At 43.2% G+C, this 26705-nt stretch overlaps 2 protein-coding genes across 2 annotated transcripts in view; both read right to left on the bottom strand.

The window, feature by feature from the left end:
- Window positions 1-5843, bottom strand: part of LOC115080358 (vomeronasal type-2 receptor 26-like) — a 35174-nt gene extending 29331 nt beyond the window's left edge. Inside the window, exon 1 of the mRNA XM_029584502.1 lies at window positions 5645-5843. Within this exon, the coding sequence (XP_029440362.1) occupies window positions 5645-5843 (199 nt within the window). The remainder of the gene's footprint in view (window positions 1-5644) is intronic.
- Window positions 5844-23672: 17829 nt separating this feature from the next.
- Window positions 23673-26065, bottom strand: LOC115080357 (zinc finger and BTB domain-containing protein 12-like). Its single transcript, XM_029584501.1, is given in 3 exon segments — window positions 23673-24035; window positions 24037-24471; window positions 25931-26065. Coding segments are annotated over 3 exon segments (933 nt in total).
- Between the last annotated feature and the right edge of the window lie 640 nt (window positions 26066-26705).

The following is a 26705-nucleotide window of genomic DNA, read 5'->3' as shown; positions in this document are numbered from 1 at the left end:
CTCTGATACTCCAAATGTAGAGATGGCCCCCATTATACTTAAACCCCTCTTCTTTATACCAAGTTTGAGCCATATATTGAAGCTGGTAATAGAATATAGCCTTTCCTCTACCTTAAGATTAAAATGAAAAGAGTGTTGCACACACAGACACCTCCCTGTGCAACACCCTTCCAGAAAGGCACACTAAAAATAGAAATATGCCAATGTGTTACTTTATTGTACATACTCAAATCCCTCCTGTTGTGGTATTTGTATATCATATAGAGAATCTTCCCTGTGTATTAAGCCTGAGGAGAGATTGGCGTTATCAATACCTGTTTACAGTAATTGAGTAATAGATTTCAGACAGTGCTAGGGATTCATATGGCCTCTGGAATGTTGAGTTCCCCAGAGGTCCATTGTCTCTCCTCCTATCCTATTTAATGTTTGCATCCTGCCCTTGGGAGATATAGTATGGGATGCAAAGTTCAAACCTTGTACGCATGCAGATGACATGCAACTATTTCTCCCTTTGGGGAAAGATAGGGATGTCTCCTCCTCACTGATTATGGAGCAATGTTTGAGTAGAAATTTGGACTGAGTGAAGTCTGCCTGACTCAAATTAAGGCTCCAGAAAAGAGAGATTCTATGAATTGGGAAACCAGCTATTAACTCGGGGAGCCTGGTGATCAGGCTAGATGGCATTGTTTTCTCATGCTCTGAGCATGTTAAAATATTTGGCGTTACTGAAGCTTGGACAAACAGATTTCTACTTGTGTTGTGGCAGATTTGCCCATTCCTTGATAAGAAAGATCTCTGCTTAATGATCACTTCTAGCTTAGACTACTGCAATACTTTGCATCTGGGTCTCCAGGCACAGCTTCATGTAAACTCCAGCCTAATCTCTGAAAAAGAGAAAGTTTGTGCGCCTGCTGCTAATCGCCTCCCTCCCCACCCCCCGACCATCGACAATCTCAGGCTGACAGGAAATCAAAAGTTCCCAGGTACGCCTGTGGGGGTCATATGAATTTTCAAGTTCCAAAATGAGGTTACATCGGATGCCTTAAGCCATCCATTTCTAGAGTATCCCTGTGCCATGCTGTCCCTTTGCCTGTCGAACGGAGCAGCTGCTTTCTTCATTCATTTGCCACACGGCTGCCACCTGCTTCCAGCGAGGGCTTTCATTCTGAATTGCCCGATTTTCCCGCCAGAGGCTGCTCCTCCCCTTCGCGCGCGCTGAGGCGCCGGCTCGCGGGACTATCAGCTCCGCCCCATCCCATGACGTCACGAAGTGGCGCGAGCATATTAGGGAGATCTGCGACGCTGCCGGCGCGCGGTCAACGAAAGTAACGAAGGTGGTGCCTCATGAGCATTTATTCGCTGGTTTCTCCTTTTCGCGTAGATTTTAGCTTTAGTTCCCCCCCAGTTCTGTTCCAAAAAAACCCAAACAAACAAAACTCCCTGTAATTGTGATTGTATTTACCTCAGTGTAGATGACAAGGCCTAAAATGGTTTACCAGAGGACATGGTAAAGGCCAGAACTTTAGCAAGGCTTGTGACCGATTTTATTCAAGTTGTTATTATTTGGATTTATTACTCGGCTTTTTGAATAAGAAATCCACTCAAGATGGGGGTATAATACAATTTATCAGCAGCAGGTTAACAATAGAGTAAGGTGCACAGTAAGCACTGAACTAGTATATAAGTGCCTAAACTTAAAAGCAGCTTTAACAATAGAAAGAAGGTGAAAACAGTAAGGAAATGGACTAGAAATAAATCAGCAATAATGACTACCTTAAACTATAATCTATAAGCTTAGCATAAATACACAAACATCTGTGCAAACCAATAGGTTATTTCAGTAGGTTCAAGGCAACCAGAATTGGTGTCAGGCAGTTTATTGCAATCAGTTTGATTCAATGCATGATTTCTAGGATGGAGGAAGGAGGGATGGAAGAGGAGAGGAGAGGTAGATGAAAGTTGAGAGAGGAGGAGGAAGAATGGGAAGGGAGAAGGGAGAAGAGGGTTTCAGAGAGCAAGAGTGAAGGTCCAGATAGATGGAGATGGTAAAGGAAGCAAAACAAAGGGATAGATGGGTGGAGGTGCTGAGAAGGCACAGTAGCGGAGAAATTGGGAGAATACAGAGTTTGGCAATGGAGAACATGATGGAGGAGAAGTCCATTACCTGCTATTAATAAGGTTGACTTAGAAAATAGCCACTGCTATTACTAGCAACGGTAACATGAAATAGACTTAGGGGGTCATTTTCAAAGGAGTTATGCATGTAAATGTGACATACTATCGTAGCAATTTTCAAAAGCTATTTACTCGAGTAAAGTGCACTTACTTGAGTAAATCCTATGGACAATTCAATGGCATATATTGTAGCAATTTTGAAAAGCCCACTTACTTGAGTAAAGTGTATTTACTCGAGCAAAAACCAGTTTTGCCCTGACCCTTAAAACCTCGCCAATCTGTCTATTTGTCTTTATTGTTTAACTTGCCCGTCATCCATAGCAGAAGTACAATTACGCGGCTGGGGACCCCGGCGCTTACCTGTGCGTGTAAGTCTTTACAGGTTAATTTCAATGTGAAACCCAGGAATGCCCATGTCCCTCCCAGACTGCACCCACATCCCACCCTTTTTTGGAGCTTTTCATTTGTGCGCATAGTGGCACACACACGCATACTCGGGCAGGTATGATCACAGCATGCTCAAAGGCAGCAGGGAACAGTGAAGAGTGATAGATTGAAGATGGGACAGGTGGAAGGGATGACTACAATGAGAGCTGAAGAACTGGGTGGGAATAGAATCAGAGGAACAAGTAGTGAGTTTGGAGGAAGAGAGACGATGAGTAGTTTCCTCCACTGTGACTGCAGGAAAGGAGGAGAGAGTGGGTGGATGCTAGGGGAAGGGTAGAGGAAAGAATTGGGAGAGAGTAAAGGAGAGAATTTCCTAAACCCTCTGGCTAACTTGCTTCCCTTTTACCCTATAAGCCCCAACCCTTAAAACCCCGCTGACTAGCCTAGTGATTCTTGTTACATGACTTGCACGCCATCCATAGCAGAAGTAAAGTTACGTGGTAGGGGACCACGGCGCGTGCTTGTGAGCGTAAATACCTATGCGCTGACTTCATTTTTACAGACTTGGCCTGCCCATGACCCGCCCACTCCATGCCTCTTTTTTGATTTTTGTGATTTGTGTGCGTAGCGGGAGATATGTACGTACCCATGCGGGTTTTAAAATCTGCTCGGTGCGTGCTGGGTGAAGTCACGCACGTATCTCCTGGCTTCGGCGCACGAAGGGTTTTAAAATCAACCAGGATGATAGTTGCTTTGACCACATCCTCCGGCAACAGATTCCATAGCTTGATTGTGCACTGAGTGAAAAAATCCTTCCTATGATTTGTTTTAAATCTACTGGTTGCTAGTTTCATAGAGTGTCCCCGAGTCCTAATATTGTTTGAAATGGTAAATAACTGTTCCCTTTTTGCCAGTTCTACCTTGTTAATGATTTTAGAAATTTCAGTCATATCTCCTCTCAGTCATCTCTTTTCCAAACTAAAGAGCCCTAATCTGCTTTTCCATCCCCTTTATCATTTTCCTCTCCCTTCTCTGCATCTTTTTTTATGCCTGCTATGTCTTTTTTGAGATGGGGCAACCAGAATTGCACACAATATTCAAGGCTCAGTCGCACCATGGATCTATACAAAGGCATTATGATTTTTTAGATTTTATTCTCTATTCCTTTCCAAATAATTCCTAACATTCTAGTTGCCTTTTTGACCGCTGCCACACACTAAGCCAAATATTTCAAGCTATTGTTTACAAGGTGTCTAAGGTGCCTTTCTTGGGTGATGATTCCTAACACGGAAGCCATCATTGTGCATCTGTAGTTGGGCTTATTTTCCTATGTGCATTGCTTTGCACTTGACCCCATTAAATTGCTTCTGCCATTTAGAAACCCATTATTCTAATTGCTCAAAGTTCTTTAATTCTTCACAATCCTCAGATGTTTTAATGAATCGAAACAATTTTTTGTCATCTGCAAATTTGATGACCTAATTCGTCATTTATTTATTTATTTATTTCATTTATTTATTTCGAGGTTTTTCTATACCGAGGTTTAGCAGTTAGCCTTCACCCCGGTTTACAATCGAACAAATTGTTACATATAACGGTATAGAATACATCAAACTGAACGGGTAAATAATCTATAACTGGAATTAACTGAATGAACAAGGTCAGGTCATAAAAACATTAGAGCATTACTAGATCGGAAGCATATGTAAAACATAAATAAATAAATACGCACAAGAATATATGGGGAGGGAACTTCTAGCGAAGAGAAGTTGGGGAGGGGGTAAGGGGGGGGTCAGGCAGGAGGGTGGGGTAGTAGGGAATGGAGTGCTCAGATTACTGCGGCGCTGTTGTATTTTTTTTATGAAGTTAGCCTACGCCATCTCTGAATGTTTTGCTGAAGAGCCAGGTTTTGAGTTCTTTTTTAAAGGATTTGTTGTCTGATATTGCGCTTAGGTATTGTGGTAGGGAGTTCCATAAGTGTGGCCCTGCAATTGAGAATGCTCTGTTTCTCGTGCACGTGAGTTTGGCAGCTGGAAGTGTTGGAATATCCAGGAGTAGTTTGCTGGAAGTTCTGGTGTGTCTCTGAGGTTTGTGTTGATGTATCAAGTTGTAGAGTGCGTTGTTTTCTGTTATGTGTAGACCGCTGTGACTAGTGTGAGGGTTTTGAATTGGATTCTCTGGTCGATTGGGAGCCAGTGAAGACTTCTCAGCACAGGGGTGATGTGATCAGATTTTTTTTTGCCAGTTAGGACTCTGGCTGCGGCGTTTTGTAGTGATTGTAGAGGTTTTAGATACGATTTGGGAAGACCTAACAGGAGCGAATTGCAGTAGTCAAGGCTGCCGAAGATAAGCGATTGAAGTACTGTTCGGAATTCCTGATAGTGGAGGAGAGGTTTTAGATGTTTTAGGATTTGCAGTTTGTGGAATCCTTCTTTGGTTTTGGTAACCGCGATGCTCTTTTTTAAGTTGAGGCCTTTGTCGATCCATATTCCGAGGTTCTTAGAGTTGTTTTTTATCTGGATGCTGGTGTTGTCGATAGTGAGGGAGTGTGTAGTGATAGTTTGATCTGGGAGATTTCTTCCTATGAGGATGCATTCGGTTTTATTCATGTTCAAGCACAGCTTTAGTTTGTTGAGCATGTTTCTTATTGCGGTTAGGTGGTTTGCTGCTGTGGAGAGAGCTTCTTCTAGTGTGTTTGAGATTGGGATGATGAACTGGATGTCATCGGCATACATGTAGAATGAAATTCCGAGGCTGGAGATGAGGTGGCATAACGGTAGGAGGTATATGTTGAAAAGGGTTGCAGATAGAGCGGACCCTTGTGGTACGCCGGTTTCTAGAGGAATGGGTAAGGACGAGTTGTTGTTCAGGGATACCTTGAAGAATCTGTTCTGAAGGTAAGATGAGAACCAGTTGAGGGTACTTCCTGTGAGGCCGATGTTGGCAAGTCTTGATAGAAGGCATTTGTGGTCAACGGTGTCAAAAGCCGCAGAAAGGTCGAGTAGAATTAGAAGATGGTTTATTTTGTTGTCGAGACCTCTTAATATTTTGTTAGAAAGGTTGACGAGTAGTGTTTCTGTACTGCGGTTTTTTCTGAATCCATGTTGTGCATCGTGCAGAATTTTGTTGTTTTCAAGGTGTTCGTTCAGTTGAGACAGAGCAGCCTTTTCGGTCAGCTTGGCAAGTGGAGGCAGGTTAGAGATTGGACGATAATTATTCAGGTCTTTGGGATCTAGATTCTTCTTTTTTAGAATTGGAGTGATGGTAGCTGTTTTTAACATGGTTGGTAAGCTCACCTTCTTCGAGTGATTTGTTGATGATGGCGGCTATAGTAGGGGCGATTATATGAGCCATTTCTTTCAGGTTACGAGTAGGGATGGTGTCCAAGTCATGACGAGCAGGATTGATATTTTTTAGCATTTTTTCAGCTAATGTGGTCGAGATCGGGTTGAATTGTGACCATGGCGATATGTTCAGTGGTGTGTCATGATTCTTTGTGGGTGTGGAGTTGTTGAATGTGTTAGTTATTCTGTTGATTTTGTCTTTAAAGAATGAGGCGAGGTCTTGGGATAGGTTGATTGCATTGGTAGCTGGGGCGTTGTTACTTTTTTCGTCTATTAGGTTTTTGACGATGTTGAACAGGGTGTTTGGTTTATTGGAAGAGTTTTTTATCTATCATTTCTTTCTCCAGATCATTTCTGAATATATTAAATAGCACAGGTCCCATTTTAGACCCCTGGGGCGCTCCACTAAAGATCTTTCTCCATTCGGAAAACTGATCATTTAGCCCTCCCCTCTGTTTCCTGCCTTTTATCCAGTTACCAATTCCCAACAGGACACTGCCTCCTATCCCATCACCTCCCATTTTCATGAAGAATCCTTCATGAGGGATTTTATCAAATGCTTTCTGAAAATCCAGTTGCAGAATATGAACTGGCTCACCTTTATCCACATGTTTATTTATGTCCTCAAAAAAATAAATCAGTAAGGCAAAAACCATGTTGACTATCTCACATTAAACAATGTCTGTTTATGTGGTCAGTAACTTTGTTTTAAAGAATAGCTTCAACCATTTTGCCCGGAAGGGACGTCTGGTTCACCAATCTATAGCTTCCCAAATTACCCATGGAGCCCTTTTAGAAAATTGGCACCCCATTGGCTACTCTCCATGGCTGTTTTTCAATGATAGGTTGTAAATCACTAGAAACAAGTCTGCAATGTCATTTTTTAATTCCTTCAGAACTTTGGGGTAATTACCATTCAGTCCCAGTAATTTGATATTATTTAGTCTGGCCCGACTTCTGTGCATATTTGCCCTCCAGTGATTATGTAAAATTTTATTACATTATGATCACTGTTCCCAGGTGGATCCACCGCCACCGCTGAAGTTATCATCATGATAACGGCACTCCAGTTTGGGGCTATCTTTTTTTCATCTATGCTGATGACATCCAGTTTCTAATAGTGATAAAAGATCTTTAGCCTCCTTGATTGAATATCTAAAAATGTATTTGAAGGCAATTCAAAAATGGATGTCCTACAATTGTCTCTCTAAACAAGAAATCCTCCTGAGATCTTAGAGTTCAGTATAGAGGGCCAAATGATAAAAATTGCCTCCTGTGGCAGATTTTTACGGGTGTTGTTAGATTCCTGTTTATCCATGTTTATTCACTTTAAAAACCTTATTTGATCTGGTTTCTATAAGATCTGCTTGTTAAAGAGACTCAAGTCACTGTTGGAACCACCAGAACAAATCAATTCTACAGACGATTTTACTGTCGTGATTTGATTACCGCAATACTCTCTTGCCGGGTCTTTCTGACTCAGCCTTGCACCAATTGTAGTTATTACAAAACTCATCAGCTCGCCTACTGGTAGGAGGTAGGAAGTTCAACCATATTATTCCAGTTCTGGCTAGCTTACATTGGTTGGTTACCAGTCTCATTGAGAATCAAACATAAAATCCTTATGCTCATCCACAAATGAAGCAGGTCAGGCTTCTGTGGTTAGGTGTAGCCTTAAGAGTGAATCCTCATGTTCCCTTCATTTATTAAGTTGCACACTTGGGGGAAATTTGAGATTGTACCTGCTCAGTGGGCGGGCCAATACTATGGAACTGAATCCACCACTTCCACATTAAGAAAGTTTTAAAAACTTGGCTCTTTCAGAGATATTTTGGTAGCATAGTCACATAGACAGGAGTGTATGATAGATTTGCTGACTTTTGTATGCAGATGAAATTTGGTATGGTATCTCAAGTTGTTGTTCTTGCTGTTTTTATGTTTAAAGCTTTTATGTATGTGTTTTATGTTTGTAAACCACATGATATTTTATGATATTGTGGTATAAACATGACTGTAAATAAATAAGTAAAATAAATATAATAGTGGTAAAGTCTGCGTATACATTGTACATGCAGCCTTCTTTGAGAATTTTCAAAGCAAACATGTTACATTTCACTTTGAAAACTCCTTGGTAAATGGCCAAATACACTTACAAATGACCTCATATCAACGTTGCACATGCTCCAAGCAGGGCATAACTTGTCCATGTTAACTTGTTTGCATACTTTTTAACATCACAAAGATTGTGCAGAAGTTGCAACTCCAGTACGCAGAATGCATCCCCTCAGTGTGCGCAAAAGAACTCATAAAACGAGGATATGGGTGTACTTTTATGCTCGCTGGCCCTTGATTGATTTAGAAAATGCCACTTCCATGCATGTAGAGGGATTTTATGCCCAGAAGTCACTTTGAAAATCAAGACCTAGATCGCTGGATTCTCAGAATTTCCACACATTTCATTGCACTCTCTTTCCATGTATCAGTGGTGGACATATTCCTTATTGAATACAAATGGGTTAATCTTCCTATTTCTAAAATTACAAGAAGAAAAATAAAGAATCTGAAATTAGAAAAAAATGTACATTTCCTCCCCTATGTCCCAGAGGACACACCAGGCTGTGATTATCAACCAGGACCCATAATTATAGGTCATGCAACTTCTCATCATGTAATGAGCGTAGGAATGCACCTGACAACCACCTTGTTTAATTGTCGCTGCACCACTTCAGGGTCAGTGAAACAACCCCCAGACAGAGAAGATATAAACTCGTTGCCTCCAAACACAGATGAGTTGCAGAGTTATTCGCAGGTGAGAACGTTTTTAGAATCCTCTTCTCTCTCCACATTGCAAGCCATGTTTATTCAATCTTTCTCTTCTTCTTTCCTGGGTTTTTATTCTCCAGATCCTGAACTCTTTGGTGGATCTTTCTCTAGTTATTCCATGGCCACTTCTCTCTTGCTTCATTTTATGTTTTTCTGCGTCTCTTTTCTCTAGATCTCACTTTGCTTAGTTTGATCTCTTCTCTTAATCTTTGTATCTTCTATGCTTCCTATAATGAAACCAGGGGCTTTGTGAATGAGGACAAGAAAATGAAGCTTTTTGATTCACTGAATCTTCTGCTGCTTACTGCTGCCATGGGAAAAGCCACAACTACAGGATGCAAGCTGGAGCTCCAGAAGATGACCCCTTTCACCATGGATGGAGACGTCGTCCTGGGAGTGGTAACTGTGGCTCATTCTAATGGAATTTACCCAGTCCATGACTTCAGGGAGACCCCAAAGCCAGCACGCTGTGAGGGGTAAGACACCCCCACATGGAAAATTAATATTGTTAGTTTGATTGCTAACCAGGATAGAGACCTGGCATTTAGTTGGTAATAAACTGGGGCCCAGGTCTCAGAGCTGAGCAGCATATTAGTATGAATATCATCGGATGACTGTTGGTTTGGTTGTGTTTATGTCATCGGATGTGGCAATCTGTGGCACAACTAGATAATTTCTTGAGTGTGATTTTGAACTAAACTGAAATGAACCCATTGCCTGTCCATTTTTTGTTTTGCTTGGGTAAAATATCTCAAAGTTCACCATTGTTTTCTGTGGCTAGATCTGCAATAGAAAATAATGTGAGTAGCACTGAAGATACATTCTACGCATGTTATTTTCGCAAAACACACATTACTGAAGACGACTCTCTACCAATGGTTGAACTGTTCTCTTGTTACAATGTAAAATAGGGCAGTTCCGGCTCTATTCAACCTGTTTTCTGGAAACCGATGTGATATCTCGATCGAATGTCGGTATACAAAAGAAATAAATAATAATAATAATAATAACGTAGCACATTGTAGCACATCACAAGTAGCTTTTCGCTAGATGGAGGCCGAACAATTTTCCGACAGAAAACTGATGCAGGTGAATTGCTATTTACCCAGGAAAATTGGTTTGAAAATTGTCCAGTGTGGCACCTCTAGCAACCATAGAAGAACTGGGTCCGAATCATGTTAGGCTGCTAGCATGATCTGGGCTGAAGATCTTTCAAATCTAAGGTACTGGAAGGTTGGGAGGTAAGGGAGAAAGGGGACCCAGGAAAGCAGTTTGTGGAATATTTTAGACTGGATTGGGGAAGACCATACTGGCCCTTTAAAATTAACTTTGTAAAGATGTTTGGGGGGGAGGAAAGGTTCCAGGCTGAGTCCTGGATTTAATGCTCTTGTGGGTGTATGTGTTTGGCGAAGGGGGCTGCTTTGATAGGCCAGTGAGCCCACAATGTTTTAATTTCTTTTTTTTTTCAAATGCAGCTTAGCTCTTAACTTGTTTTATTTTTTGAATATAAATGGTTAAGGCTAATGTTATCTGACCACACAGGGTTGATTAACTTTACACCTGCTAGCAAGCATGCCTTGGTTAAGCTGAATAACTTATTTGGCTAACTCATCCCTACTCCAGAATGCTGTCAACACGCACCTCTCTTATGTGGCTAAATTTAAGCCGGATAAGATAGTGGAATATTCATAACCTGCCATTTAGAAATAAAGTGGTTTTGAATATTGACCTCTAAGAGTCTATGTTTTGCTGGTAATTCCCTAACTTTAGGCACTAGGTCAATATGCATAGTCTTTTTTTAAAACTGACCCCATATTGTCTATAGGCATATTTACGCAAAAGAATATTTAAGATAACTGGAACTGGTGGAAGTTGAAGCAATGGATGATCAAGGATCAATTTACTTTACAATCAATTGGAAATTATTTTTGTTGTGTAGGCAATGAGGTGCTACAATAATCTACCCTTGGATCTAATGGTGACATGCTTCATGGGTGCATTTAAAAAGTAACGAGACAGGATCATGGCTATCAGTTGTATGAGTTGAGGTAGTGATGGAGGTGGACCAAAGTCAACACTATCTAGGCACTTATAAAGCTGCTGACGATGATTCATAATCATTATTATCTACTCTAGAAACAAATTATGCAAATGTCTTTAATGGCAGTTTTTAAATCCTTTTATTAGACTAGCATAGACATTATCTAAAGATGTTAGCAACATATTAAACTCTAGGAGAGCTGCTCAAATAACTCAAATTTATGAAAAACATACCAAAGAAAACATTTTTCAGTGGAAGGGAAGTTCTAGAAGAAATCATGATATTGTAAAAGCCATTGCCCAACTGTCACCTCCCAGTCCAGGACACCTCTACTGGGTTCAAAATGATGAGGAATCAATTGTGGAGTCCTGCATGGTTTATTGCTAAATAGGATTAAAATGCTTTGCATGACCTCTTAACTGCGTGTGATTAGCTCCGCATTCCTAAGCAAGGATACTGGCTCCTCCTAGGTCTCATCTTTGCAAGTTTGGCCATTGGTTGACTCTCAACAGGGGTGATGTCTGGAAATTGTCTGGTTCCTCTCTCCATTGTCCTTAACGTTCAGGGTCTGGTGTTGTCCTGTTGTGATCTGGATTTTACCTTTCTGGCATCGCCATCTTCTGCCCCTGAAACAGGATAGTCCCATTTAGTATTGTGAGAGCTGGTGTTAACTTGTTTCCAAGTACCCATGAATGTCCACCAGAGTCACTTATTATTGGGAAACGCTATTTGTTTTTCTTTTCGTTTATCAGCTGACCAGAGGTACGCTCTATTTGCCAGAAAGGTCATTATCATGAGTCTATTATCACCTACTTCTGAGAGGTCAGTTGTTTATTTCTTGCAGTCCTCTTATTAATTCAACAGTCTTCACCTGTTCCTTCTTGTGACCATTACTCAATTGTCTCTTTTGACCACAGACATAGAAACCTTGCAGCTGGACTGTTCTACATGCTTATCAATTCAGACATACTTCAAGTTGCTTGGCCTTGCACCTACTGTCTATCATTCTGCAATGCAGCACACAGGTCTCTCTACCTGACTGCAAGTTCTGTAATAGTAGTAAGTGCTAACAAAAATGCTACCCACATAGCTGGGTCTTTCTGGCAGGCTACTCAGGGGCACTAGGAGACTGAATGTTTGGGTAATGGCTGCAATAGTAATTCTGGCTATTTAGATTATTTCAGAGTTTTGGAATTAGTCTTAGGAAAAGTGAATTTTGGAAGGAAATAAGTGGGGCTCTTGCATGCCTTTCTACTCAAAATGGTGGAATATGAAGGAAGAAGACAGAAAGACTGTCCTGGATAAAGAGAAGTCATGCAGGTGGCCATGCTCTGTGGCTGCCAGCAGTGATGTATCCAGGGAGGATAACGTTAAAATCTGCGCACACACCAATATGCACGTATACATGGGCACGTATAAATCTACTTCTGTATTGTATAATCTGCATGTATATGATATCTGGAGGTTATAAAATACATGCAGATATGCACGTAAGCATGCGCGCACATGTCAAAAATACTCGCATACACCAGTTCCGATTTACATGGGTAAGTAGCGGCTTTGCTGTTACTTATCCGGATAAATGCCGAGTTCCCTGTACATACCTGGATCAGTCCAGATATTTTTCAATAGGCTAGACCATGTGTTGGTAAAAGCCTTACTGTTAAACATACCATTTTTTGATTTATAATTTGCGTGATGTTTTTATAGTATTTTTTTTAACATCCTTTAATAGTGTCCCCCATCCAATAGTACTTTAACTGTCCTTTCTTGTGTTCATAAAATTGTCTGCACATAGCTCTCTCTTCCACGGTCACCTTAAATCGCATGTATTAACATTGTTTTTCACTTAGCTATTCTTTATATGGGATGTTATCCTCTCCTGAGAAATCTGAAAAGCACCTACTTAGATGGACAATTAGCACTTTTCAGAATTATCCGCCTAAGGAGCGGCAAAGCCATTACTTAACTGGATAACTTGAAATTTATCCGGATAAATGGCAGCAACCCTGCTACTTACCTGGATACGTTGGAATTTAGCCGGATCAGTGTGCACGACTGGTAAATGTGCATATTTTTACTTCTAAATTTAAAGTCATACACCAGTAGATTTAGCATGCGTGAATTAGATGCATGACCTAACCTCCCTTTTATGGGCATAAGTTGAGAGATTTTGTAACATGCGCGAGTCTGTGAAATTACCGGCTTTGCCAATTAGTCTACCAGTTTGCCCAGTCCCTGTTCAGGTCATCAAGACCCTCCTGGCACTTCAGCCTGATTTCCCCCCAGTTTACCCAGACCCCCATCACCCCATCAATAGTTCATATTTACAGGTATATAAAATAAATAAATAAGTAATTTGCTATCACTTATGCCACATAAATACAGGTGTAAATATACACGAGTGAGTCCTCAAAGCCACACATGTAAGCCTTTTATAAAATAGTAACTTATGTGCATAACTGCTGGCCCTGCCCAGCAATGCCCCAGGCCACCCATTCTATATTTGCAGAAAATAAATATACACACGCATAATGGAGTTTTAAAAATACAGGATACACAAGGAGCGCTACTCACTCCTGTATATGCTAATTTTTATGTTCATAACGTTTTGAAAATTCAACTTTTAGTGTGGACAGAATGACTGGTCAGACTGAATAAGCCAGATATTATTTTATTCTATCATCTACTATCTTGCTATGTTGCAATGCAATGAATCATCAATTAAACTGGTTCTTAGTCAGAGAGGTGAATGTGACGCATGGCCCCTGTCGGAGACTGGATGCTATTTTATTACAACTTCAGGTCAAGCTTGAGAGGAAAACCTGGTATTACATTGCGCACAATATTTCAGTCCATTCAGCTCAACAAATTATACAAATTATTATCACAGTGTATACCAAAGGCAACAAAAATGATAAAGGGGATAGAACATCTCTCCTATGATAGTGGCTATGCAGGCTGGGGCTCTTCGGCTTGGAAAACAGACGGCTGAGGGGGGTCATGATAAAAGTTTATAAAATCATGAGTGACGTGGAAAAGATAAATAAAGGATGGTTATTTACTCTTTCAAATAATAGTAAAACAAGGGGACACTCCATGAAACTAACAAACAGCAACTTAAAAACAAATCAGAGAAAGTACTTTTTCACTGAGCACACTATCAAGCTGTGGAATCTGTTGCCAGAGGACGTGGTAAAAGCGGCGAGCATAACGGGGTTTAAAAGAGGTTTGGACAAGTTCCTGGAAGAAATGTCCATAACATCTTATTAGCCAGATAGAGTAGGGGAAGCTATTGCTATCCCTGAGATATCTGTCAGATACTTACGACCAGGCCTGGCCACTGTCAGAGCAGGATGCTGGGCTCAAGGGACCTTTGTCTGATCCAGCAGGGCAATTCGTTTATTCTTAAATAAGCCCACCATAAAGGAGGGATACAATTTCACAGTCCCAAGAAGGAGAACCAAATAGAAAGAAGTGTAGAGGAGGGAGGATTCTATTGACTCACCATGTTCTAAATTTGACTGTTTTCTTCAACTTTCAAATACATTTTATAAGCTTTTTACCACTGATCATTTATTTTCCCTCTAAGAATTCTGTCTACAATTTCAGTCTATTATGGTGGGTGTATTTTAGGTATAAGTTTTTATGCATTTAGAATAACTGTTTGGGGAATTTTAGTTTTATATTTTTTTAGTTTGATTATTTTTATAATATACAAGCCGTAAAGCCCGTTAAAACGGGCTACATCCCTCTGTCTCTCACCTCCCCCTCATTCTCTCTCCCCTCACTCTTCACCACCCCCCTCCCCCACCCACTCCTCTCCACCCTCCCTCTCCTCTCACTCAGTCCCCCCTCTCCCTCACTCCCTCCCACTCAGTCCCCCCTCTCCCTCCCTCCCACTCACTCAGTCCCCCTCTCCCCCTCTCCCTCCCACTCACTCAGTCCCCCTCTCCCTCCCTCCCTCCCACTCACTCAGTCCCCCCTCTCCCTCCCTCCCTCCCTTCACCCACCTCCATTTCCTCCCGGCGCCGTAAGCGCGACTTCCCGCAACCCTCACCCGGCTCCATTAACTCCTCCCGCTCCTGCCGGCAGATCTCGGGGGGGGGGGGGGCGCGGGAGTGACACCCCCCCCCGAGATCTGCCGGCAGATCTCGGTGGGGGGGGCGCGGGAGTGACACCCCCCCCCCCCCCGAGATCTGCCGGCAGATCTGGGGAGGAGAAGCAGCGGCACCGCGCGCGCGGCGCCGCTGCTTCTCCTCCCGCTCCTGCGGCCCCACCGCCATTTTTTTTTTCTGATCGACATCCTTGCCCGCACATGCGCAGTAGAGCTGCGCTCTACTGCGCATTTGCGGGCCGTCGGTCACAGGCCATTTATAAGGTAGATTATTCAATGGTGGATGGCTACTAAAATGGACAGTGGCTACTAAAATGGCTTTTAAAATGGTCAGTGGTCTTTGTTCTAAAGCATATGGGGACAGACTTAAAGATCTAAACATGTACACCCTAGAGGAAAGGCGAGATAAGGGAGATATGATAGAGACATTCAAATATCTCAAAGGTTTCCATGCATAGGAGCTGAGCCTTTTTCAATGGAAAGGAGATTCTAGAACGAAGGGTCATGAGATGAGGGTGAAAGGGGATAGATTCAGGAGTAATTTTAGGAAAGTTTTCTTTACACAGAGGGTGGTGGATGCATGGAACAGCCTCTGAGACAAAAACAGTATTGAAATCAAGTATTGAAGTGATGGGAATGATGATGCTAAATTAATTGGATGGATGGGCCATACAGTCTTTTTCTGCCATCATGTTTCTATTTTTCTGTGTTTTCTGGCTTTATTTGTTTGTTGTTTTGAAACTGAATTTAGTTTTCTGAAATGTATTTTGTTTGATGATTTGATTTATTTTTAATTGTGAATCACTTTGAGCCTTTCTGGATAAGGCAGGCAAAAGAATATGATGAAAGCAGGTTGGTTTATTCCCACCAGATTTCAGATCCGGTATTACCGTGACATATTGGCAATCGTGTTTGCCATAGAAGAAATTAACCAGAACCAACGACTGCTGCCAAACCTCACCCTGGGCTTTCGCATCTTTGATTCTTGCTCATCAGAGGTAGTCGCTCTCCAGGACACTCTGGTGCTATTGTCTGGGGGAAACCGAATTCTCCCAAATTATAAGTGTGAAGCTCACCTGACCCTGGCAGGAATCATTGGGGAGGTCTACTCTTCAGTGTCTGAGGTCATGGCCAGGATACTTGGGGTTTACAGGATTCCACAGGTACGAGATTCCTCTATGTCTCTGTCAAAACCCATTGAAATTGAAACCCTTAATAGTCTCTCACAATTGCTCACCCAAGTCACTGGTATGCGTTATGCCAGGACTTCCCTACCTTTTTTGTTTCATGGCACACCTAGCATTGTGTTCAGTTCATTGTGGCACACCAACCACTTCACCATCATCATTTTCTCTTCCCTCTTACCCCAGCCTCTGGCATCATCACCTTCTCCCTTCCCTGATATCATCTCTTTCTCTAGTCTTTTACCTCTCTCCCACCCCCTAGCATCTTCATTATCACCTTTCCTTTCCCACCAATCCCCCCGCACCTACTGGCATCATCAGCTTCTCTCTCCACCTCCTCGCCCCTAGTATCATCATCAGCCCGCAATCCTTAAACAGCAGAAGTCTTGGAGCAGGCATACTGAGTGCTTCTTTCTCCTTTGCCAGCTTCTCTCTGCAACCGAATTACATGGGGCCAGCAGCTCTTACAAGACTATAGGGCCCCATGCAATATCAATGGTAGATGAGAGCCAGCAGGGGGGAAAGCAGGAGCAGCTGCTGATAAGCACTGCTCTCTAGCCCCCCTGGCTATCAGGAGGACATCTTCACTTCAGCCATGGCACACTGGTTCGGAAGTGCTGTATTATGTCCCCTGTGGATATATATATGTGAGAGAGATGATGGAAATCTTTCTTTTTCAGATCAGTATCTCAGCACAGCACCCCATGCTGAGTAATAAGCTCCAGTTCCCATCTTTCCTACGTACCTTCCCTACAGCCACTCTGATGCCCTGGGCCATTGACCAACTGCTCCGGTACTTCAACTGGACATGGGTGGGGATCATATTCTCAAACTCAGATGCTGCCAGCCAGGGCAGCCAGCAGATACAGCAGGAGGTAGTGGAGAATGGTGGTTGCGTGGCTTTCCTGGAGAAGATTGATGATCGCTACCCCAGAGAGAGGCTGGTGAAAGTGGCAGAGGTGATTCACCAGTCCTCAGCGAGTGTGATTGTGTGCCTCTGTTATGAAATGCACCTCAAGCCTATCCTGGAGCTCCTTTCCATCTGGAAAATCACTGCAAAGGTTTGGGTATTTTCATCAGCTTTCGCCGTCAACCCCAACTTCTTTGCCAGGGAGTCATGGAGGCTACTTAATGGCACCTTGTTGTTCACTGGCTCCACCAATGACATCCCCCACTTCTCAGAGTTCCTCTATCAATTTTTACATTCTGAGTACCCATGGGGCACTTTCACCAGGCTCTTTTGGGAAAAGGCCTTTGGATGTCAATGGGAGGGAAAGAATATGACTTTCACGGTTATTGGGGAAGACGTTATCCCATGCACAGGTGAAGAGGACCTCAAAACACTGGACCCAGCTATCTTTCAGTTGAACGATTTAAGTGGTAGCTATCATGGATATGTGGCTGTTTACGCTTATGCACATTCTCTCCAGAACATGATTTCAGGTGGACCCAAGGAAGACACTTTTGATAAAGGCACCAACATTCATAATATCAAACCATGGCAGGTATTGGTAATAGTAAATGGGATTTTTATAATGCTAATTTTATATTGGGTATTGGTAGTCTTTAAACTTTAGAGGTTTGGAAACATATATGCGGATGGCCAGATAGTACATTACTGGTTTCTACAAACTGCATGTAAACATCTAAAGGCCTGGAGAGAAGGCATAAAGTAATTGTTGTATTATTTGATTCTAAAATGGTAAAACTGGAGAAAGGTATTTATTCAAGCCCATAAAGAGGGTCACTGTCAGATTAGAGGGAATACTGTTGACTACATGGATTCGTCATGGCTCTCTCTGTTCTTGTGTCTGCCACTCCTGCTTCCACCCCACACATCCTGCTTAGAGTGGAAGGGCACTCCATGAGGTAGAGGAAGAGCAAACATATGAATAAAAAAGTGCAGCATTTTTTAATCATCCCCATGCTCAGTGCAGCTGCTGATCTGAAAGTAGAAGGTGATGGAGGTAGGGTTACCAACTCTCCCAGGTCAGCATGAACAGGCTAATTCGCTTCTAGTTTAGTCCAATTGCTTGAATGATGGTACAGTCCTACTTTTGTGAGAGAAATCAGAATTACAGTTCCAGGCATGCAACACTGCATAACCAGGTTTTGATCAGTCTGTTCAGGTTGACCTAGGAGAGGTAAAAAACCTAGCTATATATCTGGGGAGTTGGAAGCATAACAGAGGGAAAGTGGACATCTGGTGGGACAGAAGCAGAGGCAAGGGGAAATGTGAAAAGAGGATTTGCATTCAGACAAGGATTGAACTTCACAATTTGGGTAAACAAATAAGCGTGGGGGTAGCTTGCTTATTACGGCGGTTACTACCCTAAACCAATTAAGCCTGATACATCACTTTGAATGCATATACATCGTTGCTCTCTGCTTCAACGGCAGGGGGAAATGTGGAAAAGAGGATTTGCATTCAGACAACAACCAACAAGGACTGAACTTCACAATCTGGTTAACAAATAAGCGTGGGGGTAGCTTGCTTATTACGGCGGTAACTACCCTAAACCAATTAAGCCTGATACATCACTTTGAATGCATAAACAGCGTTGCTCTCTGCTTCAACGGCAGGGGGAAATGTGGAAAACAGGATTTACATTCAGACAACATCCAACAAGGTATCGATCTGTGCAGTCTGGGTAAACAAGCATCAGGGTAACTTGCTTGATGTGGCGGTTACTACTCTTAACCATTAAGCCTTATGCTCACCTTTGATGCAACTCCAACATTACTCTCCTCATCAATGACAGGGGATGGCAGGAAATTTGAATCAAACAGTTACCAACAAGGGCCCTGAACTTGGTGGTTGATGAAACAGATAAGTATGGGAAAATAAATGTGGGAGCTTGCTGGGCAGACTAGATGGGCCGATTGGTCTTTTTCTGCCGTCTTTTCTATGTTTCTATGTAATTGCCCATAGGGGAATTCATAAAGCTGGCATAGATTTGCAGACCTTTGGTTGTCTGCAGACCTTGATAGATAAGCATACACGTTTCCATAATTAAACCAACACCTCCTTCTCTCATCTATCATATCTTACCTTTGAAATAATCTAAACAACTATAAGAATTTTTGAAGTTATTATCCTATCACCTTGCCTCCCATGTTCCCAAGACTTTGATGGACAGTTCTTGGTTACCACCAACTTGCCGGTATCGACTCGTTTGGTTTCTGAGGTGTTGTAGTCTTCTCCACATCCAGCCTGCATGTCTCTAACTCATGCTTCCTTTTCCCATCCTACCTTTATCCTCTATATCTGTCCCAAGCATGCTTGAATTCTGTTATGGTTTTGATGGTAACTTTGAAACAGCCGTGAAGGCACATGTACACGTGTATGCCAGCTCATGACAAAGGATGCAGCCATATTATTGCTTATGCGCATATATGCATGGTAGGTATAAAACAGACTCTATGTGTATACATATGCGCACAATTTTAAATGGATGTGCACATGTGCGCGCAAATGCTGGAGGGATTTTAGTAGACATGCGCATGACACAATTACCAGTTTCCCCAGTTTGTTCCCAATTTGCCCAGGTAAAGGGTAGGATTTTGTAACCCCCCTAGTTAGCCTCCCTTTTACCCTGTTAGCCCCGACCCTTAAAACCCTGCTGACTAGCCTAGTTTTTTTTGCACAATCAAGCTATGGGATCTGTTGCCGGAGGATGTGGTCAAAGCAACTATCATACTGGTTGATTTTAAAACCCCTACGTGCGCCGAATCCAGGATATACGTACGTGACTTCGACCGGTGCGGGCCAAGCAGATTTTAAAACCCGCGTGGGTACGCACGTATCTCCCGCTACGCACACAAATCACAAAAATCAAAAAAGAGGCAGGGAGTGGGCGGGTCATGGGCAGGCCAAGTCTGTAAAAATGAAGTCAGCGCGTAAGTATTTACGCTCACAAGCGCGCGCACAATTGACAGCATTTGAAATAAAATAAAACAAAGTATGAAATACATAAAACAGAATATCGATTCTTAAAAAAACATAAAATCTCTATGCAATCATAAAAGGAATCTAAACTTAATAAAACACACTATAATTTAAAATCACTAAAACTCATAAAAGAAAACTAAAACTCAATAATAAAGTTTTTAAAAATAAGATGGAAACATTCTGTTAAGGAAAGGCTTGCTGGAAAAAACAGGTTTTAAGTCCTTTCTTGAAGGTCTTGATGTCTGCTTCCAATCGCAAGTCTTGCGGAAGAGAGTTCCATAACAGTGGTCCAGCGATAGACAGAGCTCTTTCCCATACTGCGTTTAGGTGTCTCCTCGACAAATCTTCAATGAAGAGATCCCACCAGCTTCTCATGATTCAGAGCTGTGTGAGTGTGAAACAATGCTTCTGAAAGTCTTGGCTAGATAAGCATGGTCCACAAGCTTTCCAGTATGGGTGTCATCTATGAATGAGTTGCTTCTTATGGAGCAGAGATCTGTGGATCCCCAGCACTCAAATTCCTCTATCAATTTTTACCTTTTGAGTACCCATGTGGCACTTTCACCAAGGTCTTCTGGGGAAAGACCTTTGGATGTCAATGGGAGGGAAAGAATATGACTTTCATGGTCATTGGGGAAGACGTTATCCCATGCACAGGTGAAGAGAACCTCAAAACACTGGACCCAGCTATCTTTCAGTTGAACGATTTAAGTGGTAGCTATCATGGCTATGTGGTTGTTTACACTTATGCACATTCTCTCCAGAACATGATTTCAGGTGGACCCAAGGAAGATACTTTTGGTAAAGGCACCGACATTCATATTATCAAACCATGGCAGGTATTGGTAATAGTAAATGGGATTTTTATAATGCTAATTTTATATTGGGAATTGGTAGTCTTTAAACTTTAGAGGTTTGGAAACATATATGCGGCTGGCCAGATAGTACATTACTGGTTTCTACACACTGCATGTAAACATCTAAAGGCCTGGAGAGAAGGCATAAAGTAATTGTTGTATTATTTGATTCTAAAATGGTAAAACTGGAGAAAGGTATTTATTCAAGCCCTTAAAGAGGGTCACTGTCAGATTAGAGGGAATACTGTTGACTACATGAGTTCGTCATGGCTCTCTCTGTTCTTGTGTCTGCCACTCCTGCTTCCACCCCACACATCCTGCTTAGAGTGGAAGGGCACTCCATGAGGTAGAGGAAGAGCAAACATATGAATAAAAAAGTGCAGCATTTTTTCATCAGCCCCATGCTCAGTGCAGCTGCTGATCTGAAAGTAGAAGGTGATGGAGGTAGGGTTACCAACTCTCCCAGGTCAGCATGAACAGGCTAATTCGCTTCTAGTTTAGTCCAATTGCATGAATGATGGTACAGTCCTACTTTTGTGAGAGAAATCAGAATTACAGTTCCAGGCATGCAACACTGCATAACCAGGTTTTGATCAATATGTTCGGGTTGACCCTAGGAGAGGTAAAAAACCTAGCTATATATCTGGGGAGTTGGAGGCATAACAGAGGGAAAGTGGACGTCTGGTGGGACAGAAGCAGAGGTAATTGCCCATAGGGGAATTCATAAAGGTGGCATAAATTTGCAGACAATATCTATCTATTCAGCATAATGTTTTTCTTTCATTACTGAATTCTGCAGGTCCTCCATTATCTGAAGGTTGTGCGCTTCAAAACAGAGTTCAAAGAGGAAGTGTACTTTGATGAGAATGGGGATGTGCCTGCTGTCTTTGACATCTTGAATATCCAGATACACCCGGATGACACCTATGAAGTAATAAAAGTGGGTAGATATGATGCCAGGGAATCCCCGGGGGTTGAAATAATTCTGAATAACACTGCCATCTTATGGAACCAAAATAACCAGGTGAGAACTAATGCAGTTGATGATGACAAATAAAGATCAATTGGCTTATCCTGTCTGCTCAGTTTTTCTGCCCTATACCTCTAAGGGTATATCCCAGCTATCGGCTGTTGAAGTTTCAACATTTGTTGGATATCCGTTTTTTGTTTATTTTCTCTTTGGTTGTCTGCAGACCTTGATAGATAAGCATACACGTTCCCATAATTAAACCAACACCTCCTTCTCTCATCTATCATATCTTACCTTTGAAATAATCTAAACAACTACAAGAATTTTTGAAGTTATTATCCTATCGTCTTGCCTCCCATGTTCTCTAACTCATGCTTCCTTTTCCCATCCTACCTTTATCCTCTATATCTGTCCCAAGCATGCTTGAATTCTGTTATGGTTTTGATGGTAACTTTGAAACAGCCGTGAAGGCACATGTACACGCGTATGCCAGCTCATGACAAAGGATGCAGCCATATTATTGCTTATGCGCATATATGCATGGTTGGTATAAAACAGACTCTATGTGTATACATATGCGCACAATTTTAAATGGATGTGTACATGTGCGCGCAAATGCTGGAGGAATTTTAGTAGACACGCGCATGACACAATTACCAGTTTCCCCAGTTTGTTCCCAATTTGCTCAGGTAAAGGGTAGGCTTTTGTAACCCCCTAGTTAGCCTCCCTTTTACCCTGTTAGCCCTGACCCTTAAAACCCCACTGACTAGCCTAGTTTTTTTTTGTTTTAGGGCTTACACTCCATCCATAGCAGAAGTAAAGTTATGCAGTAGGGGACCCCGGCGCGTTCTTGTACGCGTAAATATTTACAAGCTGGTTTCATTCATAAATCCCGGAGTGGCCATGCCGCACCCCTATTTAGACATTTTATATACCGTCGTTCCATGTGTAGGTCACAAGATCACAACGGTTTACAAAGTGACATTCATAGTTCAAATTCAACAAACAAATAACGAAACAATTGGTTACAGAGTGGTATTCGTTTGCAAGTATTATCGGGAGAACTTTCTGGGCTATTTTATATTGCTCTAGTTTAATTAGGCTAGGGGACCGGGTAATAGACGTGAAGTGATAATTTTAATTTCTTAGAGAGTTGTTTGAGTATCTTGCATTCTTTTGACTGAATTATTCTTCATGAGTTTGGTTAATTTCTTTATCCTTCTTGTTTTATTGTCCTTTATGTTCTGTTGATGTATGTTAAATTGTATGCGTTTTTGAATATCCGTGTTTTTAAGTCTTGTTTAAATTTCTTTTTGTCTGGTAAAATACGTAGCGCCTCAGGCAGAGAATTCCAGAACTTTGGGCCTGCATTTAAAAATACTCTGTCTCTTCTTTGCATCAGATGTGTGCGCCTTTTTGCGGGAATAGACATTTACACCCCCCCCCCACAGTAAATCCTGGAAGTCCGGAGTCTCGTATGCCAGTAAGAAACATTTTTGCACCCCTCCCTTTCCCAGTATATAAATAAATACAATGGTGGAACTACACAGCCCATGGGCCAGCTTGCTTGCCAGCAAGACTATGCATCCCACAGGGCACTGGGATGGCCACCGCATTGTCACAGAGCAGGGCGACAATTCCTGGAACACGCCAGGGACGGCCAGCTCCTCCCCCCGGCAGGATTACAAAGTTCAAGAACGCCGAGCCCCGGAGCGCGCTGCCGTAACCTAAGCACGGTCCCTCCGAGTCACCCACTGCCCAAATCCCACGAAGTCCGGGACTCCTCCCCCCCCCCCCCCCACTGCCGGGGCCGCACGGCCTCTCAGCGCATCACCATGTTGATCTCGGCCACACTGGGGTCCGCCGCCACGCTGGCCACCGTCACGGTCTTGGCCACGCTGGCCTCCGGGACGTTCTTGGCCGTGGTCTTGCCGTGCTGCTCCTTCAGGTGGCGGCAGATGGCGGGCTTGTGGGCGAAGCGCACGACGCAGTAGGGGCAGCGGTAGGGCCGCTCCCCGCTGTGCAGGTTCATGTGGTCGTGGAGGGTGGACTTCTGCGTGAAGCACTTGCCGCAGATGGCGCAGGTGTGCGACTTCACGCCCCGGTGCACGTTCATGTGCCGGTTGAGGTTGCTGCTGTGGTTGAACTGCTTGCCGCAGCGGGGGCACATGAAGATGAAGTGGTGGGGCCCGCATGTGGAAGACCAGCTTCTCCACCCTCTGGAAGACCTCCTCGCACTTGGTGCACTTCAGGTTCTTCAGGGGGTTGCCCGCTCTCGGCCCGTCCCTGGCGGCGCCGGAGGAAGCCAGGGGCCGGGAGCCCACGCTGAGCAGGAAGCCGGGCAGCTCCTCCTCCCCGGCCAGGCTGCTCTGGCACTTGGCGGCGGTGGCCTCGCGCTCCTCGTGGAAGCTGCTGGGGATGATCAGGAGGCCCTCCCCCTCCACGTCCTCCGAGAAGCTGTAGCAGGCCTTCACCACCCCCTGCTGGCCGTGCTCCAGGCTGGTGTTCTCCACCGTGGAGTTGACCTGGGACTCGTCCTGCTGCGCCGCCTCGTCGGCCGCCTTCAGCCAGATGCACTGCTGCCGCTTCTGCCAGTGAGCCACCTCCAGCGCCGACTCCACCTTCACGATGCAGATGTCGGAGACTGTTCTCCATTTTGTATTTCATTTTATTCTTCATCCCTTATTGATCACACTCAGAGATGTGTTGACTTTCCCCAGTCTACACGGTTAAAAAATGGGTTTTGGGCTATTTCTCCAGGACCTTGTCCAAACCCCTTTCAAACTCAGCTATGCTAGATGTTCTGAGGTAGTAAAAGTGAGGGGAAAGCCATATTCAAGTCGAGTCTGTGTTATTTAAGTCGAAAGGGAGAATAGGCAGATCAGATAAGAATAAGTTTGCAGATAATGATCACAAGCCTATGTATCTGTGTTCTAATCTTTTATAATCCACAGACACATCGCTCAGTCTGCAGTGAGAGCTGTTCTGTTGGGTACAGGAAATCTGCCAGACTTGGCCAGCCCAGCTGCTGCTTTGACTGCGTCCCTTGCTCTGCTGGTGAAATAGCCAATGAAACGGGTGAGCTACTTCTGGTGAATCTGTTGAGATAATGAATGACTGGTATGTGCCGCAGCTGTGATGTCCCAAGGCTGTGATGTAATACATTCCAGCCTTCTCATGGATGAGCTTGGCTGGATCATTTGAGTTCTAAATATGCAACGTTTGTCCATGAGTCCATCCACTTGTTACCCCCATTGCAAGCAGGATTTGCAATTTGAATCTCTGTAAGAAATAAATAACAATGGAAAGTTGATAGTTGAAATGGGGCAAGAACAGATGTGTTTTAGCATGGATCTAGTAGTTCAAAGCTACTTGGTGACCCATATTGCCCATCAAAATCTATGTCTGTCTCTATATGTTCCTGAACAGGGCCCATTCATAGGTAGTTCTCTCAGTCAGGACAGCCAGCTACAGAAATGTTGGCAAAGGCAACACTGGGCATTCAATTCTCAATTTTCTCTTTTATTAATCTTCCTGTAACTCAGCTTCTATGGTCCATTATTGCATAATAGGGCATCTTTGCAGGCTGGGATACTTTTTTTGGACCCCCCTAAGAATTACACTGGTGTGATGGCAGAACCCTTGTGATCGTGTTATTTCATGTACAAACCAATACCCAGGGAGGGCTATTTTCAAAAAGCCACTTACACACATAAAACTGGGTTTATGTGTGTGTCTTTAAAAATGATCCTCAGGTGTCTTGTAAAATTATTACAGAAATGGAGAGATTGTGTTGTTAACTTGGGCTTGTAACTGGGGTTATTCCTCTCTTTCAGATACAACCGAGTGTTGGAAATGCCCAGAAGACCAGTGGCCCAATGAAAGTCGAGATAAGTGCTTACCAAAGGTTATCGAGTTCCTGTCCTACCAGGAACTCCTGGGAGCAGCTTTGGCTGCTGCTGCTGTTATTATGTCTTTGGTCACCATCCTTATCCTCTCCATCTTCTTCCTGTTCCAGAACACGCCGATTGTCAGAGCCAACAACAGGGGCCTCAGCTACCTCCTTCTCTGTTCTCTCACACTCTGTTTCCTCTGCTCCTTAACATTTATTGGATTTCCCATGAAGCTCACTTGCATGATCCGCCAGCCTGCCTTTGGACTCATCTTCACTGTCAGTGTGTCCTGCATATTGGCAAAAACAGTCACTGTGGTCATTGCCTTCAAGGCCATCAACCCCCACAATCACCTCCGAAACTGGGTAGGGCCAAAGATACCCAACTTTATTGTTGCTTTTTGCTCCATCATCCAGCTAGTTATTTGCTCTTATTGGATTTCCAACCATACTCCCTTTCCTGAGAACAATACTAGCTCTGAAAGTGGGAAGATAATCGTTGAGTGCAATGATGGGTTGTCCATACTCTTCTACTGCATGCTGGGATATATGGGCTTTCTGGCCATCATTAGCTTCATTGTGGCCTTCCTGGCTAGGACATTGCCTGACAGCTTCAATGAAGCCAAGTTTATCACCTTCAGCATGCTGGTCTTTGTGAGCGTCTGGCTGTCTTTCATTCCTGCCTACCTCAGCACACAAGGGAAGTACATGGTGGCAGTGGAGATCTTCGCCATCCTGTCCTCTGGTGCAGGGTTACTTTTTTTAATCTTTCTTCCCAAGTGTTACATTATTCTTTTACGGCCAGAGATGAACACCAAGGAGCACTTAGTAGTAAAAAATAGAACACGGAAATAAAGTCTAAGGCCTATTGAATTGGCCTTTCAACCCTAGTACTGGATAGTTCAGTGGATTATGCACGGGCTACAGAACGCATCACATCTAGGACTGTAAGGGGAAAAATAT

Source organism: Rhinatrema bivittatum, chromosome 19 (assembly GCF_901001135.1).
Source record: "Rhinatrema bivittatum chromosome 19, aRhiBiv1.1, whole genome shotgun sequence".
Lineage (NCBI taxonomy): Eukaryota > Metazoa > Chordata > Amphibia > Gymnophiona > Rhinatrematidae > Rhinatrema > Rhinatrema bivittatum.
The sequence above is the reverse complement of the archived record's forward strand: the minus strand, read 5'-3'. Positions and strand labels throughout refer to the sequence as shown.